A 20,787-nucleotide genomic window follows, 5' to 3' on the forward strand; every position below is an offset into this window, starting at 1 on the left:
TTCCGATCATTTGGAAAATTATTTTAAATCTCGGATTGTTGCGGACTGATTCCGTATTCTTTACATGTTGCTTTCGGATAATTCCGTACTTATTTTAGAAGAATTCTTCACCGCTCATAAATTCGGATTGTTGCGGACTTATTACGGACTGAATTTGTAGACATTCAGGATTACTACGGAGTGTTTTTGGATTCAGGTTTTCAATCGGATTGATATCATACTAACGCGGATCATTTTCGGACATTTTATGTACATATTTCGGACAAATCCGTAATAATCTGTCCGTATTTAATCCGGAATTAGTTCGAAACTTTTACCAGGGAAACGAACGGAACTTATAAGTTCCGTATAAATACTAATTCATGAAGAGAAAACTAAAAATGTAGAATAAAATACCAACAATGCAAGTAAAAGGAGGGAAGAGGGGATAAATCAATAATTAAATCGTTGACAACAATGTTAGAATTCTTTACGAGAATCAATTAAAATAAAATATAATTGTTAGTAATTTCTTGTCCTATTGATTTGATTTTAAATTTATTATTAACTTTATTACTTTTCTAATATTTTTTATTTTTCTAATTTAACCACTTCGGCGGCATGGCGTTCCAATTGGCGTTCCATGAGTAAGTGGCAGAAGCGGCACAAAATGCGAAAATGGCGTTCCTACTTGAACTCGATTTCAAAAGTCTGTAGTCAAGTTAAACTTGCCAAAATTGAATATTCTTATTATTTAAGATAAATGAAGATGAATAGACCAAAAAAAATTATTTTTTGGAGGTGTTAAATGGTTTTATAAAGGTTTTAATGTAGCCAATTTTTAACACTTTTTACGAATGGCGTTCCAATATTCACCCAAAATAGTTCACAATATTGGATCCGCCTATTTGAATTTTTGAAAATCAATTTAAGATTCATAATCTCAAATAATAAAAAACATTTGGTTTGGTAAACTTAATTTGTTTACAGAGTTTAGAAATCAAGTTTAAATTGGAACGCCATTTTCGCATTTTTTGACGCTTCTGTCACCTACTCACGCGACGCCAATTGGAACGCCATGCCGCTGAAGTGGTTAACAGTATGTGACTGTTAGAATTTCAATGTTAATTTTTTGACCACTTTTCTTATAAAATATTAATTAAATTAAGCTAGTTTTTTGTGAATAACTCTAAAATTTAACGAGGAAAGGCACTGTGGTGCTAAAATTTTGATAATTAAAATTATATTAAAATTATATTTTAGAGTTATTTACAAAAAACCAGCTTAATTTATTTAATATTTCAAGACAAAAGTGGTCGCAAAATTAACATTGCAGTTCTAACAGTCACATGCTGTTGATTATGTTATTGTTAATTTTTATAATGGTTAATTCATTTATTTCACAAATAGAAAAAGTTGCTTTATAATATTACTCTAATTAATTGATAATCTTTTATTTATTTAAAATAAATTCTGTTTTACAACAGAATCATAAATTATAATCTTGTTACAATACAAATGATGATAAATTAATACCAATCCAACAAGAAGGAATAAGAGTGAGAGTGAATATTGTTGTAGACAATCTTGATCACTCGACACGCGATCAATTTCACGTGTTCAAAAAATTTATATTTATTCTCTTCTTTTAAAGATCAGAATCATGTTAACTGCACATTCAGGTTTAATAAGTTACAGTAGTATTTTCTTCTTCTTTTTTCTTTGTATTTTGTTTTGTTTTCATTAACTCACCTTTTAAAAGGAGAGAAAATGTTGATTAAACTTCTCGAAGCAATTAATTAACAAAACGACATTAATTTCTTTGTTCTTCGTAATTCCCGCTGCTTATTCATTTTCTGACAATTTACCTATTAAACATTCGCGCTATTAATGTATCGCAGAATTATTATAGAAAAAGAGCCAATCAAAGAAAAAACGACATAGCGTTTGATTTATTGGCAATATTATAGCGATCATTATTAATAACGCGGCGTTTTTTCTTACAACAGAAAACTTCGTAGATTTTGACGTTTCATTTTTCAAACTATTTTTTTTTTTTTTGCTTTTATTAAATAAAAATATTTCAATCGAAGTTATTTTAATCAATAAATATTTCCTATGTATTTCTTATACTGTTCTCACAATGTACAATTGTATAAATTATGAATTAAACTAGGTATTATAAATTATAAATTAAAAACATTGTAAATTAAATAAGAAATTCTCGAAAGAAGAAATTTTTTTTTGTCTTCGGGATTGAACCAAAGTTTCGAGATTGTAAAACAAAGATCCTAACCAATGAGCCGAACTACAAATTGATAGAAGAATATTTTTCTTATCTTTTTAGTGCTTTGAAAATAAATAAAAATATTAATAATAAATAATTAAAAATATTTCAATACAATAAAGAATAGTAGAAAATAAATCAAGCATATTTTAACAATAGTTTAAAAGATAATTGAAAATTATAAATATCTTTTTTAGACATATATTTGAAAACAAAAAATTACTCTACCGTCCCTATATTAAAGAGCCAGTAGAACCGGGTAGAATCAGGAGCCTACTTGCTTTAAGTTGGTTATTGTCACGTAAGTTCCAATTTCAAACCAGTAGATAAGTATTTTCAGCTGGTTTGAATTTGGAATGTCAAGTTCAAAATGAACTGGTCTCAGTTTGAACATTACAGTCAACCGGAAATTCCAAATAGGTTACATTGTACAACATGAACTTGTTTTAACTTGGATATCGATTCACAATTGGATATCCAAGGTGGTTACAATTGAACAGATAGTTTTGAAAAAAAATATTTGTGGAAAAAATAATAAAAAATTCTTATGACCATTAATAACTTTATATTCTTAGCACGCTCCAAACATACAAACATTTTAATTAAACTGGAAGAATTAAATTAAAACTTGAACCCTATGGGAATCGAACCCCGTACCTATGACCTATCTATCTAAACGCTTAACGACCGCGGCTATCGAATCGACGTGAGAAATATTTTTCGACCTGTCTATATAAACTGCAACTTTGGAAAACGTAATAAGTTTATGTAAAATATTATAATTTTTGTAAGTACCTATAAAAATACAAGCAGAAATTAAAATATTTATAGAGATTTGCAAATATATGATATTATGTAAAAAATATTAATTAAATATTTAATACATTTTTGCTCAAATGTCATTTAACCGCTTTGTAATTTTTTGCAAATATTTGCCAAAAAATAACATTAAGCGAAATAAAAAACAGAAAATTCGTAAAAATTAAAATTCCCAAAATGACTGGGCCAGACCAGCTCAACTGTGTTAAAAAATTTCATTGATTTTCTAAAATGTTAAAACTTTTATGAAAATCTGTAGTTCACAACAAAACAATAAAACACTCTTAACCGTTTTTTGAAATTTGAAATTTTTGTAATTTTTTGCATTAACAAAATATTACAAAATTTTAAAATAATTAATAACTCAAAAGTCTTTTACCATAAATTAATAAAACTTACACTGATTACACAAAATTGTTCACTCTCTTACAAGAAAATATTAGCATGATTGTAAATTTAAAAATTTCATATTTTTAATAACAATTTTATAAATAATTTGAATTATTTATGTGTTCTACCCCTCCATAATTGCAATGAAACTCATAGGAGGTATAGTCATAGTAGTCTCTTTTTGAAGACCCTAATAAAAAATTTTCATTTTGGAATGTACATAACGTATTTTTTAATAAAAACGCGCGTCCATTCCACAATGGGAAAAATGTGATTGTCGTGGAAAATTTAGTCTAGACGTTACAATTATTATTTATTTTTTTATAAATTTTTTTTAAATAAAAGACTGAATTTTCCACAACAATCAACTTTTTCCCACTGTGGAGTTGGCGCGCGTTTTTAATAAAAAAATTCGTTATGTACATTCCAAATTGAAAATACCAACATTTTTTTTTGGGGGGTTTCAAGAAGAGACTACTGAGTATACTTCCTATGAGTTTCATTGCAACAGGAGCGGTCGAACACATAAATAATTAAAATTGTTTATAAAATTGTTATTAAAAATACGGAATTTTTAAATTTACAATCATGCAAATATTTTCTATTAAAAGAGTAAACAATTTTGTGTAAATAGTGTAAGTTTCATTAATTTATTGTTAACGGCTTTTAGGAGTTATTAATTTTTTTTAAATTTTGTAATATATTTTGTTAATCCAAAAAAATAACAAAAATTTTTTCAAAAAAACGGTTAAAAGTGCTTTATTGTTTTGTTGTGAACTACAGATTTTCATAAAATTACAAAATTACAAATAGCAACAGTAACAAATTCATAAAAATATCAATTCGAGAAATGCAAATTCGCAAAAATAAAATTATCAAAACAACAATTAGCAGAAATAATGATACACAACAAAGCAGTTTCGCAAAAAATAACAATTAGCAAAAGTATCTAACAATTTGTAAAACTGTCCATTGCGAAGAATGCAACTTTGCAAAAATAACAAATTTGAAAAATAACAGTAAACTAAAATAAATATTTGTAAAATGTAAATTTGCAATAATAATTCTTTGCAAAAATAACAATTGGCGAAAATGACAATTTAAAGAATTCCAATTAGCGATTAATCAAACTCTGTAAATTTGAGCTTGAAATTCCAAATAGAATGCATCCCCGATTCAAATTAAACCAAGATGACATTAATCCTTCACTGTGCTATATAAATTTGGAGTTGGAAGTTCCAAACTCAAGCTTGTTGATTTTTAATTTAACAGGACAAGTGAAATGTAGTATTCGAGAATCCAAATTGAACCAAGTAGATACTTGAACTTAATTTTGTATTTGGAAATGCAAGCTGATACTTGTAGTACGTGCGAACTTGGAAATACAAGTAGAGATGATAAGATTGGAAATCCATGTTAAAACAAGTCGAAACAAAAATTGAAGAGGACAATCCAAGATAGAACCATTTCAATTTTATCTTGGATATCCGTTTCAGTTACATAAATAAGATTTCCAAGTTAAAACCAGTAGAATTGCTACACGGAAAAGTTTTTCAATTTGGAAAGCAAGTTGATACCAGTAGATCCATGTTCAATTTCTACTGGTCTCAACTGGTTCTTTAATATAGGGGTCCAAAAGTATCAGGACGATTACATTCGACTGTATGAAAACACATGCCATCACCCTGCTGGAAGTAAAGGGATAGAAATCCTATCTCCTTGAATATTTTTTATCTCTGAGATAGAAAGAAATAAAGTTTCTCTATCTTACTCTATCCCCATTTCATCACTTTAATCACTTTTTATCTCTCCTTCTGTATCAATTTTTTCATCTCTTTTAATACTTTCAATATCCACACCTATCTCTTCCTGTCTCTAATTTCATTTTAGAACATACTTATCTCTTTTAATATTCTTGTTTCTATCCCAGGCTAACCCTTTTTCATTCCTCTCAATCTCTTTCTATCTTTCCTTTTTATTCAATCTCTTTTAATAACTCTTACTTTATCGCCTTTTATCCTTTTACTATTATTACTTCTTTCCCTTTCTGTCCCAATTTAAATCTCAGTTCATACTTGTCTCTTTTTATCCCTTCGGGTCTATCAGAATCTAGCTCTTTTCTATTAGAATAAAAAAATTCTATTGGGTCAGAATTCGTAAAATTTTCACAAAAAATAAAAAGTATTTTTTTTAAATCGAAATGTTTATAACATGATATCTCGCTTCCTATTTATGCAATACAAATGAAAATAGTGGCATTTTATTGGAAATTTAATAAGCTTTTCAATGCAATTTAAAATAAATATCTAGCTTCATTTTTGACGGAGTTATCACTCTTTCTGTGCGCATATGTTTTTTAATAGCTCAAAGTGTTAGCGGTCGCACAATTTCCGCCGATACTGTACCTACCTAAAATAAAATTGAAAATATTTATATATATATATTTAAGAGTACCCGTGTGGAAAAGAGGTGTTGGCCCACAGGCGAGGCACCTCATGGAAACGACTTGCTGATCGTTGAGGGCACCCGCATGGGCGATCCATTAAATATTTGTTAAAAACGTGTTTTTCATTGTTTAAAATCATTATAAACATCAATTTCTTGATGTAAAAAAATATTTTTTGTTTGGACTTAGAAATTTCTGCTAATCAATGATGTGGGTGATCCATGCGGACTCCCTGCGTGGCTCTCATGGATTTGCCCACATGGATCAGCCCTCGTCGGCCCCTACCGGGGGCCCTCACCTCGTATGGACTTGATGGGGGTTTTTTACACACGGGTAACTGAAAATATTAAAAAATTATTAAAGGTAGTTCACTGAGAAAACTGGAGAGTCAAATTCAGAGGTTCAAAAAATGTATGTTTCCTTTGCTTATGAAGAGAGTTAAATAGTCCTTCTAAAATAAATTTTGAATTGATAATGGAAATCTACTTGTATATTCTCTCCCATTATATCTGAGGGTTAAAAGTTGCGCAGAAAATGTGTACGATCTGATGCGCGCGAAATTAATTTTCTGACATTTTATGTATTTAATTTAGGGGTTAGGTTGCCATATTTATTCATTTCGCGCCGCATAAGGAAGGGATTTCTCAAGATGGTTAATTTGTCCCTCTGTTAGAGAAATGGCACGAATATCTGTCAATGGTGTATTTAAACATTTAGATTGTTATCCAATAGCTAACTCTCAAATATGAACGATTTGTCCCTCCAGATGTTTAGTCTAATACTCCAGTTTTCTCAGTGTTGATAATGATTGTAAATAATTTAAAACAGTTGCAAGTAATGAAAATTTATTGAAAATAGTTCATAATGGTTGAAACTAATTAAAATCAATTGGAATAATTAAAAATTTGTCAAAAACAGTTGATAGTGATGGCAAGTAATTAAAAGCGATTATAATTTTTATATGTTCGGTTTAATTGCTTCCTCATAGAGGAAGTAATGTAATACCAAAATTTTTAGAGTTTGATTTTTAAGTTATTTGACCTCAGGAGTTCAAAAATTACATTTTTAAGAAATGTCATTCCGTATGTGTGCGTGTGTGTGTGTAAACGTTACATTTTCAAAAATATCTCGAAATCATGAATAGCTTTTGGTTGAATTTTTTTTAAATTATAGGTTAGGACACATATAAATGTTTTTTCATAATTTTGTAGAGTTTTTTAAACGCATCTTTTGAGCCCTAATTAAACATTTTTTGTCCATATTAACCGGAGATATTAAACTTTTAAAAACCTAAAATTTTTGAAAATTAGAAATTAAAAAATTTTTTTTTTGAAAAATGTAAAAGTAACTTTAAAAGTATCATTACCAACTTGCAGAGCATTAAAAAACGCTTATATTGACCTAATTTTGAACCTAATTAGATCATAAATTTCAAAATTATCGACGAATTGTCAGTTCGATGTTCTGAGCATTCGAAGTTTTTATCATTCGACGTTTTGAACATTAGACTACTTTACCATTCTACTACTTGGCAATTCGAACAGATGGCGTTTCGACTACTTTACCATTCGACTATTTGAGCATTCGACGAACTGACTATTCTATGTTCTGAGCATTCGACGATTTGAGAATTCGAATGTTTTTAGCATTCGACGTTTTGATCATTCGACGTTTTGAACATTCGACGAATGGAAAATTCGATAGTTTAAGCATTCGATTAAATGAAGATTCGATGTTTTTAGCATTCGACTAAATGACGATTCGATGTTTTGAACATTCGACAACTTTACCATTCTACTACTTGATAATTCGAATAGATGGCGTTTCGACTTTTTGTCCATTCAACTACTTTACCATTCTACTACTTGGCAATTCGAACAGATGACGATTCGACGTTTTGAACATTCGACAACTTTACCATTCTACTACTTGATAATTCGAACATATGGCGTTTCGACTATTTGAGCATTTGACGAATTGACGATTCTATGTTTTTAGAATTCGACTAAATGACGATTCGATGTTTTTAGCATTCGACGTTTTTATCATTCGACGTTTTAAACATTCGACGTATTGACAATTCGATGTTTTCAACATTCGACAACTTTACCATTCTACTACTTGATAATTCGAACATATGGCGTTTCGACTATTTGAGCATTCGACGAATGGACTATTCGATGGTTTTACCATTCGACTAAATGACGATTCGACGTTTTGAGCATTCGACGTTTTGAACATTCGACGTTTTGAACATTCGACGTTTTGTACATTCGAAGAATGGACTATTCGATGTTTTGAGCATTAGACTAAATGACGATTCGATGTTTTTAGCATTCGACGTTTTTATCATTCGACGTTTTGAACATTCGACGTATTGACAATTCGATGTTTTTAACATTTGACGAATTGATAATTCGACGTTTTGAACATTCGTCGTGTATTGATTTTTTGTTAAAAGGTATATTTTGTCAATTGTAAATTTCGGTAAGTTTTAATTTCGGTTTGTTTAATATTTGAAAGTGTTGAGCACATGGGAAATGAAAACGAGTCAATTTTCACAATATATATAACTTCGTTTATTTTAACTTAATTTTCACTAAAATATATTTACACTTTAACAAAGAATTTATTGTAATTATTAACAAGGAAGATTTAGTTTACCGAGGTAAATTGATTGAATATTTATTCACGGATTTTATAATTTGTAATTCGAGCACATGTTCTCTCAAAGCAGTAAAGCGGAAATCTCTATCCTTTTATTTTTATCATTGCGCAGGTCCTGAATCTTGAAAGGGAACACGATACAAGTGTGTACTTGTGATAATCTTAATTCAGGAGCAAATAGAATTATTTCGTTTTTAATGTAAATTTTTAATACAAATAAAAAATAATTGAAATTCTAAACACGTCGTATTGACGATTCGATGTTTTTAACATTCGACGAATTGATAATTCGACGTTTTGAGCATTCGACGTATTGACAATTCGATGTTTTTAGCATTCGACTAAATGCCGATTCGATGTTTTTAGCATTCGACGTTTTGTCCATTCGATTACTCGGCATTCGACTATTTGATCATTTGACGACTTGGCGATTAGAGGATATGCATGCGTCTCCTCATTCTCAGCCTATCCCTGTCTATCACACTTTACACGCTTCAATCACTCCACCTGTATCCTCCCTCACAACATACTTTACCCCATCCACTCAAATACAATCTTTACCCATTCTTACATGCTTCCCATTCCCTCTCTCAGTCCACGTTTTTTCTCTCAATAGACATATCATTCTTCTCTCTATCCAACTTCTATCCTCATCTATTCTTATCACACTTCCTCCACCAACCATAACTTTGGTACACCATATTCACCCCTTCCTAACGCTTGTACCATTTTAACTGACACATTTACCCCCACCCACGCCAACACTTCAACACACCTACATTCATACCTCTGATCACTACATTCTTTTTCCTTTTCTACTACATCCACTCACCTTGACAAATCTCCCATTTTCCACTTTAACCTCTCATATTCACTTACCTCAAATTTCTCAGTCCCCTCATTCACTCCCTTTATAAATTTTTCCAATCCATTCATTCTTCTCCACATGCTTTCCTTTTCTTTTTTCCACTTACTATCCCATTCATTCGACATTACCTTCAACTTTTCCAACCTCTCTTCAATTTCTTCCATCTCTCTGTCTCTTTGCTCTCCATCTTCACACATATCTAACAAATTGCCTTTCACTCTCTTAGATCCTTCAACATCAGGGAGTAAGACTAAGGAGACTGAACTGACTGTGTGAAGTCTCTCAAAAATGAAACTTTTTTCTGTAGGGGAACTATACTCGCAGAATGACAAAACTTATGCTCCGCGCGCATGCGCAGTACATGCGCATATTGCCCTCTCTTTTTATATCGTAAAATATGAGCAAGTGAGAAAACAAAAACATATCAATAGGTTATGGTTATGTTTTGACATATGATTCTTAAAATAAAATTACAAAATTATGGTTTGTTGCATACCAGGATGCAAAACATCATATTACAATGATCGACAAACGAATAAATTAACTTATTGATAACTTTTATGTGACATTTAAAGCTGTTTATTTATAAAGTATATAATTAAAGTAAATTACAAATTCGTAAATATTATTTATTTAGGAATTGTTCAATTGTTTCCACAAAGAATAAAACACTTTGAAGTTATATACCAAAAAAATGTATTCTGAACATTTATAAATATTTCATTATATTATTAATATATTACTTATCACTGAAAAATATACACTCTTTAGTATATATTTTTGTATGCACATATATATTTATTAAATTAATTTTTTTTTCAATTTATTAATAGTTATTATTAATAATATTTCCTGAAACGCACAACATTCACAAACATTAAACATAACCTTCTCAACTTGTAGCTTATCATGATTTTCTCAGTCGCATCTGAGTTACTGAGAAAGACAGAGACAAATATATTGCATGTGCGCATGCGCAAAAACCATAATTTTCAGTCTTACGTATAGTTTCAATGCGACGAATGGTTTCACTTCCATAGCATTAGTTTAGTCTCCTTAGTCTTACTCCCTGTTCAACATTAATACTAATTCGAACAAATCCTCACATGTCATCTTTTTCCCATTCTTTCCTATTCCCCTTTCAAATACTCGCGCCTTTTTCTCATTCTCGCATACACTACTTGAGTCAAACTCAGCCATTCCAGAAATCTACCTTATCACTCAAATGCTCAAAATTTTGCACTGTCTCTCTCTCTCTCCTCTCTCTCTCACTTCAAGCAACCTAACCTCACAAAACACACTTCTCTTTTTTACCTTTTTTATCACTCATAGATTCACTAACTCTATACAAACATACCTTTCCTTTACACTATAGCAAATTACACTACTCACTCAACACTCTACACTACCGACCCTTTTCTTTAAACCTTTAAAATTTCTCAAAAAACTCTTAACTCTTTCCAATCGCGTGTACACAGAAACGGTACCGGAAACGAAAGCCATTATTATTATTATTATTTTTTTTTTGCTTAGGGAATGTGGGGTTATTATGTTCTATGGTGCAACCTGAAAGTTTACACCGGTCAACATGGCCTGCCTCTCCAAGTCCCATTTTCTACAATGAAAGGGGTGTGCTCTGCGTCATCTCTATAAGACTGGCAGTAACTACACTTCTCACTTTCCATTTTCTTAAAGCGCTGTAGGTAGGAGTTAAAACAACCGTGACCTGGCAGCGCTTGTGTCAAATAGTAGGAAAACCTTCTCCGTGCTTTCTGTTTATCCATGTGGCGAGTGTTGGAATTAAGCGATAGGTCCATCGGCCTTTTTCCTCCCTATCCCTTCTGCCTTGACACGTCTCGATGAGTCTGCTTCTCGCATTTTTGCGGATGCAGTCCTTGCTGGGTCTTTCTTCCTCTGCACTGAGAAAAAAGAGGGCGCGTTACAGCACATTTTCGATTCATGTTGCGCGACTCAACCCTGAATTCTTCTACACACTTTCTGGGGCGTGCAGCACGCCCCAAAGAGCGTGTAATACGCTTCAAATACAGCTCGCCTCGACTCAGGGGTCCGCTGCACGCCCCAGAAAAGTGTCTAGCAGAACACAGGGTTGAGTCGCGCAACATGAATCGAAAATGTGCTGCAACGCGCCCTCTTTTTTCTCAGTGTGGGTACTCGGGATTATTTCGTTCTTTAAAAAGAAGAAATACTTCCTCCCTTTCCCTCGCCATAAGATCTGCCGGCGGGACGCTTGCAAGGACCTGCACAGGACTCGTCGAGACTGTCTTATAAGCAGAGACGATTCTGATGTTAATACTTCTCTGCGCAGACAGTATGTCTTGGCAGATTGTTTTACTTCTACCCTGAAGGGTGGGAGTCCAAGCTGCTGATACATAGAGCAGCTTACTATGGGCCACACTCGCAACTAGTCTCCTTTTCTTTTCACGTTGTCCGACGATGATAACAGCCCCTTTGGGAAGACCCATTCGCAAGAAGTCATCATAAGATATACATATTCCATACGAATGGTCCCACCCTTGAGCCTTGAGGAACACTACATTGCATCTCTTCCTTCAAAGTCCAGGTGTCTCCATCAAAAATTACCCACCCACATAGCACCATATTTTGCGGAAAGCTAACGGGAAACTATTGTTATAGTTATAAATAAACTGAAATATTAAATAAGTTTAAGTAAACATTAAATAGATAAATAAATAACAATAATTACAGAAATTCAGTAAACAATTATTTGTATAATATCGATTTATATTATATTACTTATCTTATGACGCTTACCAGAAATTACCTTCTAATGCTTACAGATTCTTACCAGAGATAGTTTTAAAGAAGATAACCAAGCAAAATTATCTAAAACTAACAATTTAATATTTCACCAACTTTCTTCTACTTGTTTTCAGAAAAGTTTCTTAGATAACTTTATGCAAGCTAACAAGGAAAACTAAAAAGCGTAGGACATTTATAGGCCCAAGGAAGCAAACAGGAAGCTAACCGTGTTAACTATAGAAGCTAACATGGTTAGTTTCCCGTTAGCTTCCCGCAAAATATGGTGCAAAATATGATATCGACTGGATGAAATCTTTCCATCGCGCGGAATTTCGTGAGTGCAAGAGAGATAGTCAGATTTCACTATCCTTTCCACTCTCACGAAATTCTGCTTTGCATTGTATTTTCTGCTCAACATGGGACTGTACCCTTAGTCTATGGCCACCAGTGCGCAGAAGCCTTTCTTCTTTTTTGGTCCCAATTTGTTTTTTCCTTTTATGGCTATGTCCACAACTGCCTGGATGGCATCAACTGTGGATCTGCCTTTACGGAACCCAAATTGATTATTTATCGGATAGACTATTCACTCCGGTAAAGTGGCTCTGCATTCTCTGCAGAACCATATCCTCCAATGTATACAACTTGGCAGCGGTTTTTAAATTGAATTTTTAAATAAATTTAGGTAATTGTTTAAACTAAAATACAAACTCAGGGAGAGAGAAGTTCCAAATTATAAATTATGAAATAAATGGATTGGAAAATTCAAAAATAAATTCTTGTAAGAACAATAATTATTGTAATTTTTTTATCGTTTTAGTGAAATTCAATTTTTTTTTATTTTTATATGAGAAAAGTCGAAGCTATAAAAAAAGAATTGGAACCAATTTAAGGCATGGCTTCGTTTCTACTACAATGGCTTCTTTGCGAATGCGGAAACGAGATCTCAATGGCCTCTGAACTAATTGTTATTTTCATAAAATGTTGCCGAGAGTGCACTTGAAAGGTCCGTCGCGTAAAAAAATAATGTCATTTTCTTAAAGTCATAATAATATTTCTTATAAATATAAATATTGTCTCTAATTTTGAATTAGTAAAATTTTCATTAAATTGAATTATAGTGATTGACTTTTTGCTTTTGAATTAGTAAATTTTACTAATAACTAGTCATTTCTACTAATTTATTAGTAAAATTTACTAATTGAAAAGCAAAAATTAATTGCTAATTCAAATTAGTAAACATTTTTTACTAATTCAAAATTAGAGAGTTGGTTTTTATTTATATTTTGCCTATCAAATTTCGAAATTAAAAAAAAGGCGAAGGTGAATTTATTAGAGAAATTTTCTCTTGAGAAAAATAATTTTTTTGTTTTGTCAACCCTAGGAAATTTTTTTTATTTTATAATAAAGAAAAATTGTCAGAATCGTGTAAAAAAATGTTTTTATCCCACATGCACAAAAACGGCGCTTTCTGATAGCAGTCGACAGGGAGGAAAGTCATTCATTTCTTCGATCGTATGAAAATGGCGGCCGTGTTCTCCCAAGGGCAAGAAAATTAGCTGTTCACATGCATTTTTCTTGCCCAAGGGAGAAGACGGCCGCCATTTTCATACAAATCGAACAAGTGAATGACTTTTACTCCCTGTCGTCTGCTAACTGAAATCGCCGCTTTTGTGCATTAGGAATAAAAAATATCGTAAGTAACACGAGAATAAAGGCAGCCAATTTCTTTACGATGATTTTTGTGACACGAGTGGAGGTCTCGGGGCGCCTACGGCGCCCTCGACCTCCACTCGTGTCACAAAAATCACCGTAAAGAAATGGCTGCCTTTCTCCTCTTGTTGCTTAATATACTATTTCGAAAAAAAATTAAGGATTTTAATAGAAATTATCGTAAAAGAACAATATAGAAAATAATTGAAAATGATAGGAAATTTTTTAACATAATAGAAAATATTATTTAAAAATAATGCGAAATAATAGACAACCTAGTAAAAAAGGCAGAATTGGCAGTGAGCGAATAGAATTGGTGGTAAGTTTCTGCCTATACTTTTTCGAGTGAAAACCGTATTGGGGGCATTCTGCCATTCCTGTCCTCTGGAACCTTTCGATTTTACGTTTATTGATCGATTCGACTGTGTACTGTTAAGTCCAACGCACAATAGGTTCGCGAATGTCGTTTGCGAACGAGACGCATGAGATAGACAAGGACACAAATATATCACTGTCCTTTTCTAACTCATGTTTTGCATTCGCGAACGACTTTCGCGAACCTATTGTGCTTAGGCCTTTAATCTATTACCATCCCAGTAAAAAAAAAGTATTCAGAATAGAGAAAAAGTATTGGTGGAGACGTTCGGTGAATGCGTTTTCGCGACAAAACCGTCCCAGTAAAAAAAAACTAATTCAAATGAATTGAAACGAATTAACATTTTTGGTAGGCTCCAATTCGTATTTGTCACAAAGCGAGATTCACTCAAGCTCTTTGTATATTCAATTGAATTTAATTCAATATGTACCAATTTGTCCAAACGAATTCGCATTCGAAAGAAATGGCCAAGGAATGCATTGAATTTGTGCTAACGAATTGAAAAAAATTAAAGGCTCAAAACTTGTCCAGTGAATTGGTACGGATAGAAGGTTCGGAAGTTCAATACAGTTTCACGAATTCAGGAAAATTGCATCATGGCTCCAATTCGTATTTGTCACAAAGCGGGATTCACGAAAGCTCTTTGTGAATTCTTTTTAATTCATTTCAATTAGTTTTCGTTTACTGGGGTGTTGGTGGGTTACGGTGAATAAATTTTGCTTACCGTGAATACATTTTTTTTAAACTCTCGATTTAAAGATTCATAAGCAAAGTTGAGAATATTTATAAAGAGCGTAAGTGACCTGAAGTATAAAAATGACTGTTGCGAGAAGGAAATAAGAAATTTTGAGAAAAAACGAAAAATTAAATGTGACAAACAGATTGTCAAATGTTGATCAATTACCATATGCTTTTCTGTGCCTACAACGTACGATGATTAAAAGGAACTTTGACGTTACCGGCGGAACTTACTGTTTCACATACATTTACTTGGATTTCTCAAGTTTCTGTCGGTATCGTCAATGTTCCTTTTCATCATCATACGTTGTAGGTTTGTCACATTTAATTTTTCATTTTTTCTCAAAATTTCTTATTTCCTTCTCGCAATCGTCATTTTTATACTTCAGGTCACTTACGCTCTTTATAAATATTCTCAACTTTGCTTAGGAATCTTTAAATCGAAAGTTTAAAAAAAAAGTATTCACGGTAAGCAAAATGTATTCACCGTAACCCACCAATACGGTTTTGTCGCGAAAACGCATTCACCGAACGTCTCCACAAATACTTTTTCTCTATTCTGAATACTTTTTTTTTTACTGGGATGTGATTTAGGGAGCTTTCGACGTTCGCGCTGAGGGCGCTGTGAGTATAAGTCATACCGCTAACCCCTGTCACGCAATTTCATGCAATTTTACATGTAAAAATACATTGTGTCACGTTTAGTAGAGACCCCCTCTCTCCCCCAAAAACGTGACATCATTTGTGAACGCTCCCATCGTAATAGACCAACAGTTTGTCAAATTTCATATATTTACATTTTAACAAAATTCCATATTTCCAGTTCTTTCTTCTTCTTTATCAGCACTTTTACACTTTAAAACAATCAGTCTTTTTGATAAAAATGCCAAATCGAGTCAATAAACATGAAATCGAAAGATTCAAGAGGACAGAATTGAAGGTGAGAAAGCAGTATTGTCAGAATGACCCCAATACGGTTTTCACTCGAAAACGTATTGGCAGAAACTCACCGCCAATTCTATTCGCTCACTGAAAATTCTGCCTTTTTTACTGGGAAATAGTAGAAAATATTTTTTCAAGTAGGTTATTTGAAAATAATAGAAAGTATTTGAAATTAATAAGAAAATATAAAAAGTAGAAAATAATTGAAAATTACAGTAAATTTTTTCAATATAATGCGAAATAATAAACTAATAGTAGAAAATATTTTTTTTAAAAAATATTTGAAAGTAATGAAGAATAGTAGAAAATTATTGAAAATAATTGAAAATATTTCAAAATGATTATATTTGAAAATCAAAAATAATAGACAATAATTGAAAATGATAGGAAATAATTCGAAAATAACAGACTTTATTTTAAAATAAAGCGAAACAGTAAGAAATAGAAGAAAATTATTGAAAAATATTTGGAGAAAATAAGTGGAAATAATAGGAAATATTAGAACATAATGCGAAATTATAAAAAAAACCGTCGAAAATATCTTTTAAATTAATATTTGTAAATAATCAAAAATAGTAGAAAACATTTGAAAATAATATAAAATAATAAAAAATAATATTGAAAAAGAGTAAAAAATAATTGAAAATAGTAGAAAATTATTGAAAATATAATGGGAAATGTTTGAAAAACCGCTGCCAAGTTGTACGCATTTTTATAATTTTGGTGTTCATTTCATGAACACTTTGCTTTCTCATAGAAATAATAATAATTAAAATATAAGAATTACTTTTTATAAAAGGGTTAAAAATCATTAAATCTTGGTTCAAAAAATGTGTTTTTATACCAATAATTTGATAATTTCAGAACTAAATCAGGTTTAAAAATATGTCAATCGAAGCGTTTTTTAATGCTCTACAAGTTAGTAATGATACTTTTAAAGTTACATACTTTTACATTTTTCAACAACATTTTCAAAAAAGTATTATTTTCGAAAAATTTAGATTTGTAAAACTTTAATATCTCTGGCTAATATGGACGAAAAATGTTCGATAAAGGCTCAAAAGATGCGTCTGAAAAAACTCTACAAAACTAAAGAAAAACATTTATAGGTGTCCTAACATTTTTTTTTTAAGTTATGGCCAAAAAACGTTTTTTTACAAAATGAAAAATGCAAAAAATATAGTTAAACTGTATGAATCGGGCTGAAAATACTCTCATTTTATGTCCCCCGGGGAGACCTACAATTTAAAAAAAATTAAAGCCTTTAGCTCTTTCTCGTTCTGAGATATTGAGGCAAATGTAATGTTAGTTTATTTATAACATTTATACGGGCAGTGCCCATTCTTACATAAAGCACTAACAGATTAGGTATAATGAAAATAAGTTTATAAATATGTCAAAGAATCACAATCGAAAATTTTGCTAATACAATCCTTTCTCTATGAGGAAGCAATAATGTGAAATAATAAAAAAAATATTGAAAAAGAGTAGAAAATAATTGAAAATTATAGGAAATATTTGAAAATAATGAAAAAATGAAAAGTAACGTTATGGAAAATTGTAACAAGTGTAATAACACTTGGGGTAATATTTCTATAGTAAATATTGGTTAGTAATATTTTAATATTTTTGCACCTATATTTGTTTTATGTAAACAATTTTTTCCTTTTTTATCGAAGCTTTGACGAAATTTTAGAAAAAGAGGCGAACGTGAATTTGTTTGAAAAATTTGCCTTTTAGAAAAATACAATTTTTATTTGTCAAGGAAGAGAGGAAAGGAGCTCGGGAAGTTTTTTTTTTAATCAAATACTGAAGAAATATTTTAAGAATCGTTTCTAGTTAATTTTTATTTTTAACTAAAATTCGTGTTTTTAAATAGAAAATATCACTTGAGTAACTCTGTTTATTCTTTTTCTTTTCAGATTCGTGATGAACCTCACGGCATCGAATTTACTGACCTGCGTCCTATTGGCTGTCCTTGTCATTCTCAACGACACAACGACAGCGTATACACAAAGTCTTTGCGTAATATCCGAAGGTGGATCAGCCCTGGTGACAACATCCTCGATTCTCACTGTTCTATTCATCGCTTTAGATCAATATTTCGCTGTTGTCGATCCATTACGCTATCGAAGTCGTGTAGACAAAATAAAATGCGGCCTCTTAATTGCTACCGTGTGGATTATTGCCGCAATCTTCGCATCTCTCGCCGCATTCAATCCAAATCCACGTAGCATTTGGCAGAGTTGCGAAAAACAATCAAATTTTACTGTACAAACATTCTTTGATAATTTCACCAGTTATCTCGATATTACCGACGATGATAACGACAATGACGATGATTATAATTTTGGTAAATCACTTGAGGAACTGGAGAATACCACAGCACAATTGAGAGCTGCCTTTATGGAGAGCCCTCGTGATTATGACCCAACAATTTTGGAATTTGAATCAACATTCAGAAAAATCGAGTCAAATTTCACTTACGGTGTTGTTTATTCGATTGGTTTTGGAATATTCATCTACCTAATACCATTTCTCACAGTTTGCTGGATTTACATAAGTATTTATTCGGCAGCGAGAAAAAATTCAGAGCGCACCAGACGAACTGGTTCGAGACCAATTTTATCGTCTGGAAGTTTTTGCGAAGATTACTGTCCCATTAAACAAGAGAATAGTGCAATTGTTGTTGAGGAAATACGTAGTAAACTACCGAAAATCTCGAGTCTCTCATCAATCGATGAGAATATCGAACCTAGTCAAATGACACGTAGCAAAAGTTCGGAACTAATATCATCATCAACAATTCAGATTGAAGATGAGAAGCAAATTGTTGCAGCAGTGATATTCACCGTTGGCTCACAGGAAGTGGCAACGCAACGGAATAATGAAAGCGATAATACCAAAGATACATCCAAAGTTGCTCCTCCTATTGCCAGTCTTAAGGCCAAATTCCTCGAGGATAAAACAAATCTAATTGACGAACAATTAAAGAGTAAATTTCCCGAACTCAATGAACAGAGGAGAAAATCATCCCATGATCTCATGTACGAGGAGATGATACTTAAGAGAAAATTGAGTTGCATTAGTGATTCTTGTGAGGAGAGTAGTGAGGACGATGAGGAGATGCTCTCATTTATCACCAATAAAGAACTTAAGGTCCTGAATTCCATTCACAATACGACAAAGGAGAAACTTGACATTGAATCACAAAATAATATTTTATCATCAAATGGAGAGATTTTAATTGAGAACCGAAGATATTTGAATGTATCGAGTATTCCATTGAATGGTAAATGTAATTCAAAAATATCACTCGCCTCAGCAAATACTGAATCATCATCGACAAATTTATTATCAGCACCACAGAATACACCAATTGTCACCATAACACCACCGTATAAAGTTCCTCTTCATCGAATATCAAGTATTCGCAGTACCTCAAGTTATATTAATTCATTGAAATATAAAATTAGTAATGGTTCAATATTTAAATATCGTGAGGAGACACGAGCCGCTAGAATAAGTGCAATTGTGATAGTTATGGGATTAATATGTTGGACACCGTATGTTGTTGTATTAATAATTGGCAATTTAATCGATAGAAATTGTTTAGATTTGAAAAATTTCAATACAATTGTACTGAGTTTTCTTGTACTCGCAACATTCGTTAGTCCATTATTATTTGGCTATCGTTCAAAACGAGTGAAACGTGAATTGAGAAAATTCTTTTGTTTCCGAAAGGAATTATCGTATAAAAATAATCGAAGTTTAATGGCCAAGAAGGTACTTAAGAGAAGACATAGCGGAAATCTTAGTCAGTTTGAAATGGAGTCAAAGTATAATATTTTGAATTGCGTTTATGGAAAGACAAAGTGGCCAAAGGATAAGGTACAATTTGTGCAGGTACCGGAAACTGCACTTTCGGTTGAGACGTGTAGAAGTAGCTTTTCCAGTGGTGCAAGCACACAAATTTCGAGTACTTCGACCGATGAATGTTGATTGTACTCTTAATTTTTTCTCTCTCGAATTTTTTATTTTATTTTGAAAAATTATTTGCTAAAGTATTTTCATCCTCTTGGAAAATTATCAGGTTTGACTTTATATAAAGTCTACTCCCCCATAGTTTACTCAACTTCAAAATTTTCTCACTTAAAAGAAGTGGGAAAATACATGAATATTTCCCTGAAAGTTTATTCGAATTTTGATGTTGGTCGTGGTCGTTAAAGCATTTTTGAATTAGAATTACATCGTGTGTTCGAGTCTTCCTAAAGTTGAAATTTTTCTCGTCGCATTTTTAATTCAAAATTAAATATCTACTTAACGGAATTTTTTCTGTAGTGAATTTAAATTCATCTAAATTTAAACTTAACGGACTTTTTCCGAAACGGAATTAAAAAATTTCTTTCAATTGAATTAAAAGAATGTTGAATTTGTCATTTTTCGCAGTCGTTAAGGCATTTTCGCATAAAAACCATTTTTGCATAAAAACGTGGTGTGTTCGAGTGTCCAAGTCTTCCTAAAGTTGAAATTTTTCTTTTCCGCATTTTTTATAAACTTTTAATCCTTAATACCTTTTAATATTTAAAAACGTTTAAAAGAGATTTTTATTAAATTCGACTATTCTCTTCTATAGTGAATTAAAATAATTCCGAATTTAAATTTAACGGGCTTTTCCTGAAGCGGAATATTAAACAGTATTTTTTCCAATCGGATTTAAAGAATTTTGAATTTGTCTTAGTCTTAATCTTTAAAGCGGTTAAAAATAGAGAATTAATTTCACT

At 31.6% G+C, this 20,787-nt stretch overlaps 1 protein-coding gene across 3 annotated transcripts in view; it reads left to right on the forward strand.

Annotated features, from left to right (window-relative positions):
* Positions 1-20,569, forward strand: part of LOC122510581 — a 372,459-nt gene extending 351,890 nt beyond the window's left edge. For all 3 annotated transcript variants that reach the window (XM_043625348.1, XM_043625347.1, XM_043625349.1), the window contains one exon: positions 17,926-20,569. In XM_043625348.1, the coding sequence (XP_043481283.1) occupies positions 17,926-20,005 (2,080 nt within the window). In that variant the 3' untranslated portion in view covers positions 20,006-20,569. The remainder of the gene's footprint in view (positions 1-17,925) is intronic.
* The last annotated feature ends 218 nt before the right edge of the window (positions 20,570-20,787 follow it).

This window comes from Leptopilina heterotoma, unplaced genomic scaffold (genome assembly GCF_015476425.1).
Source record: "Leptopilina heterotoma isolate Lh14 unplaced genomic scaffold, ASM1547642v1 Lhet_70, whole genome shotgun sequence".
NCBI classification, from domain to species: domain Eukaryota; kingdom Metazoa; phylum Arthropoda; class Insecta; order Hymenoptera; family Figitidae; genus Leptopilina; species Leptopilina heterotoma.